Below are 5,004 nucleotides of genomic sequence, written 5' to 3'. Positions count from 1 at the left end.
ATCTGCACCAATCTGGTCTGTTCGTAATTCCCCCAAATACTTGTCATTTGGCAGGGCCATGATTCTTAATGGTCTGGTAGTAACACAACAATGTAATGTAATGATCCCTCAGTATGTGATCCCACGCAATGGGCACATCACCTGTAAAACTTTTCAGGCTGGAATGCAATGCCTTTGATCCTTATGTAGCCCTGAGATGTTAAGGGAATCTCCCTGTGGTAGGTAGGGCCTACAGTATAACCTTTTACCTTATGAGAGGCAAAGAGAACCTAGCAGAGAGGGTCCTACCACCAAGAAAGAAGAGCTGGAAGTAGTGTGTCTTTAGACTGTGCTGGGAGCCTCTAGACTGGGGAAAGATGGATGCCAAGACAAATGGAGATCTCCACGGAACGCCAGGCCTACAGGTGCTAAAGACAAGGAGCAGGAGCCAACCTGAGAAGCAGCCTTCCCTGGAGCTGGCACCATGGAGTCGGAGTGTGAAAGCATGAGTTTGTTTGTTAAAAGGCATACTTTTGAAAGTTTTTAAATGCTTGTAAAGTTAAAGCATTTGTTATAGCAGTACTAGATAACTAAAACACCTGCATTTTATCATGTGGTTATAATGCACTAAACCAGAAACTTCCCTTCATGAAACAGCTATGTATGTCGAAAAGACTAAAATATCACAGCACTTCACATCTAAAAACATAATAGCAAACATCCAGTGTGTATACTTTCCTACTGCTGCCCATGTCGTAGTTCAAGTTGTGACCAATCATGTGCAAACACTGCATTCTTTAATGGCTTTCCTCAGCTATGAGTCCCACTTCTGCAGTGCATCTGTTGACACTGTCCTCTATCACTCATTGTATTCTCGGTGGTTTAAAAACAAAAACCGAGTTTCTCTATTCTCTTACTGCCTGTAAATTGGTAATTAAATTTTGGGCAATACTTCACTTAGGGTGATGGTGTTTTAAAAATTGAGACGAGTTCATGTGGGCCTTCAAATAACAATTGTTCAAGTCTTTATAAAATAGTAAAAATGGAATTTTATCACATATTTATTACACAATCACTTATAACTTTATAAAAAATACACAAAAATGTCCTGATTATGGGAATTTAAAAAAAACACTACCCCAATTCCACCCCCACCCCCCACCCCACCCCACCACCAAGTTCCACACCAATGGTCCATCTAGATTGGCTTAATTTTGAAGTGTAATCCAATAAGACTGAAGACCAAACACTTCAGGTCCTGGACAAGATAATAAAATACTCGTAAGCCTTCTGGATCCCTAAAACACAAGAAGAAGAATGTTCAAAACAGCTGTGCAAAGCTTCAGAAAATATAATTTAACAACCATGATTACTAATATACCAAGATGCTCACCATAAAGGTATTTACAGCATTAAAACTTTGAAAACAATGTTCAAAAAGAAGTTAAATAAAATAAAATGGAATAAAATGAGACCATTTAAGCATTTTTTTTTTAATGTGGAAATGCTTGTATTAAGTGAAAATAAAAGAAGAAAAGCCGGAGGTTGTCAAATTCTAAGATCCTTTTGTAGTAGAGTCATGTCTCAACTGTGTCATTTGTTCCCATTGACATAACATGAATTTAAGAATTTAGGCTAGGGTGGGGAGGAGCAAAAAAAAAAAGAATTTAGACTAAACAGTGGAGTTTCACCAAAGTCAAGAGGACTTTGAAGACGCAGAGTCTGACGAGCAACATCTGAAAGCTGCTCAGCTGGGTGACTGGCGTTTCTGTTGAGCACTGGCCAGCCGGGCTCTTACCCTCCCTGGCTGTTCTTGTTACTCTGCGTTTACATCACTGAGATGCTGTCAGCAGTGATCCATCAAAAATCCAAAGCCCCTGGAGATATTTTGGAGTTCTTCTAGGGAGGAGGACAAAGCTGTCCACCTCTGCCCTGCACGTCTCAGTTTGGCTAAGGGTTTCCCATCTGCCCCAGAAGAGAGAGAGCTGGATTTACAGATCATGCATACTTACTTTGACTGATTAACATCAATAAGGGAACCAATTTTTGAGGTGGTGAATGAAATGTGTTCATCTCCAATGACGATTTCAAGCTCCTAGAAATGGTTAAAAGAATTATGTTACATGGAATCAGAGTTTTCGTCTAGCACACAGGAGAAGCGTTTACCATCGGTCAAAACACACACTCTACTACACATGGCCACACGTATGGTTTGGACAGGACTGTCTGCAAATTACCACAGGATTTACATATGTGGGTTACAGTGAACAAGAAAAACCTCTGGACCTAGGGCTGGATCCCAGCATTGCCACTTATCAGGTATATGACCCATGTCTCAATTTTTATTTAGTTAAGAGCCATGAACTTTCCAAAAGCTAGCTAAGGGGGGCCAATTGTGTGCTGTTGAAAAAAACCCTTCTCCTGTGTGCTTTAGAGTACTGAAGAGTTAGGATGTTACTTTGAGGACTAAGGTGCGCCCGATCCAAGATATGGTATTCTCCATTGTATCATATGTATGTGAAAGTTGGACATTGAATAAGGAAGACTAAGAAAGAATAGATGCATTTGAATTGTGGTGCTGGAGAAGACTACTGAAAGTACCACAGACTGCTGAAAGGACAAACAGAACTGTATTGGAAGAAGTAAGGCCAGGGTGCTCCTTGGAGGCAAGGATGGGAAGACCTCATTTTACATGCTATGGACATACTGTCAGGAGAGCCCAGTCCCTGGAGAAGGACATCATATTTGGAAAAACGGAGGGGCGGCGAAAAAGGGGAAGGCCCTCAATGAGAATGGATGACACAGTAGCTGTATCAATGGGTTCAGGCACAGAACAACTGTGAGGATGGTGCAGTGTTTCGTTCAGTTGTGTACAGGGTCACTATGGGTCAAAGCGGATTCTATGGCACCTGACAACAACAACACCACCATTGTGCAACCCTGGGATTGTTCTGCGCTTGGGAAAGATCACTAAAACCAAACAAAAATCCCTGCCTTTACAACTTACATTCAAGTCCATTCTACTTTTCTCCACCCTTTTCCTACTTCTTTTTCAATTTTGAAAAATCTGAACAGAAAATGGAAAAAAGGAGTCCAGATTTAAAATGTGAATCTTTTGTCTTGCTTACACCTGGTTTTAAGGCAATAAAGCATTACAGATTCAAAGTTGAGGTTTACCTCCTGTTCTGTTCTTCCTCCCTTCCCAGTGGTAACTGGAGTAAAATTTTTTAACTCATATTTTCAGAGCAGTGGTAATATGTTATATAGATTTATGTTTTCAAGTACAGCATTTCCTTATGGAAGCTGACTTCAGTTTCCCATTTTTGTTAACTATAAACAACGTGACAATGTGTATCCCCTTTTACATATGTGAAAATTTCTCTACAAAAATTCCTGAAAGTGAGATACAGGCATTTTTCATTCTGCCAGATACTATCAAATTGCTCCCTAAAGTGGCTGTACCAATTTCATCCCTATTAGTAGCACAGCCCCCCCACCCCCTTCTCAAATCCTTTCGAGCAGTTGGCATGTTTTGTCACTCTGATAGGCCTGACATAACACCAGTGCATTTTTGTCAGTGCTACGAGTCTGAAACGGTAGCTTCAATGTCATATGCAGAGCTGCAAGTTCACCTTCTATTTGCACCCCTAGAGGGGACTTCCTGAACCACTCACCTGCCGGCCAACTCGGTCAGGAGGAGGCCACAAAGCATCATCCTCCTTGGTAATTTCACTGTCGTCAATTATTCTCTTTAGTTCTTCCATCACACTTTTATGTACATAAGCCTAAACGCAAGTAAAGAAGCAGAATTTAAATAGTACCCCTAAGAAGTCTGCTGATTCAGAGATGACTCAATTCACACCTGAATTCAAAATGCAAACTCTGGGTATTCATTACATCATGCTTTATGCTTTATACTCTATAAAGCTGAGGCCTTGCATACTAACCTACGTTAAAAAAAAAAATTAGGATGCTGATGTGTGGGTAAACCATGTTACTACTAATAAAATTGTGTAAACATACTGAGTGTAAGAACGCCACAAATGCGATAAAGTGGTTTGAAAGAGTAACTCTGATAAACTGTAGTGGAAATCAAGTCAACAGAAGACATGAGAAAGACAAGCACAGGTTTGCGTTCACTGAGAAAGTCACTCTTATTAGTAGGGGTGACTTGGAACAAGCCCCTTAGCATCGGAGCCTTCAATTTCTTAACGGTAAAGATATCCACCACCTGTCAGTTTGTCACACTGTGGTGACTTTCATGTTACCACCTGGAGGCTACGCCAACAGCATTTCAAATACCAGCAGGTCACCCATGAATATGTTTTAGTAGAGCTTCCATATTGAGCCACTAGGAAGAAAGGAGTGGTGATTCACTTCTAAAAATTAGCCAAGAAAAATCTGCAGATGACAACAGAATATTTTCCAACACACATGCTTTAAACATGTCACCAGGGGGATCAACTGCTAGAGCAGGACGTCATGTTCGGTGATGAGGATGGAGGGGCACAATAGCCAAGACCCGAGCATCGTGCGGTAATGTAGGGGCTGGTAACGTTTTGTCCTGTTGCACGTAAAGTCGCCACGAGTTGGAGTCAACTTGACAGCAGTTCGCTAACAAGGGGGGAAAATACCATGCAGCACGTGGCCGACAAAAAAAGTTCAATATAATCATGGAGCGGGGCTCCAAAATGTTCATGGAAAAATTTCCGTTATGTTTTAGTTTCATTTCCTACAAGCTTTTTGAAGCACCCTTGTATATGTAAATCGGGAGTCCTCGTGGCATATTGGTTCCTGTTGGTCTGCAACCTGCAAGATCAGGAGTTCAAAACCACCAGCCACTCAGTCAGAGAAAGATGGGGCTTCCTACTCCCATAAACAGTTCCAGTCTTGGAATCTCAGAGGGGCAGTGCTACCCTGTCCTACAGGGTTGCTATGCATTGGCGTCGACTCGATGGCAGTGAGTTTTGTTGTGTGTGTAGAAAGTACCTATTGCGAGGCCTGCAGCTAACATGCACTCAATGA

At 41.5% G+C, this 5,004-nt stretch overlaps 1 protein-coding gene across 1 annotated transcript in view; it reads right to left on the bottom strand.

Annotated features, from left to right (window-relative positions):
* Positions 1-1,150: 1,150 nt before the first annotated feature.
* LOC101639377 (protein mago nashi homolog) overlaps positions 1,151-5,004 on the bottom strand; it is a 4,393-nt gene continuing 539 nt past the window's right edge. Inside the window, exons 2-4 of the mRNA XM_004699411.2 lie at positions 3,654-3,764; positions 1,992-2,074; positions 1,151-1,277 (exon numbers count right to left, since the gene is read on the bottom strand). Coding sequence (XP_004699468.1) covers positions 1,178-1,277; positions 1,992-2,074; positions 3,654-3,764 — 294 coding nt within the window. The 3' untranslated portion in view covers positions 1,151-1,177. The remainder of the gene's footprint in view (positions 1,278-1,991; positions 2,075-3,653; positions 3,765-5,004) is intronic.

The sequence above is a fragment of the Echinops telfairi genome, unplaced genomic scaffold (genome assembly GCF_000313985.2).
Source record: "Echinops telfairi isolate 266 unplaced genomic scaffold, ASM31398v2 ScPeMD7_443;HRSCAF=831, whole genome shotgun sequence".
In the NCBI taxonomy this organism is placed as follows: domain Eukaryota; kingdom Metazoa; phylum Chordata; class Mammalia; order Afrosoricida; family Tenrecidae; genus Echinops; species Echinops telfairi.
The sequence above is the reverse complement of the archived record's forward strand: the minus strand, read 5'-3'. Positions and strand labels throughout refer to the sequence as shown.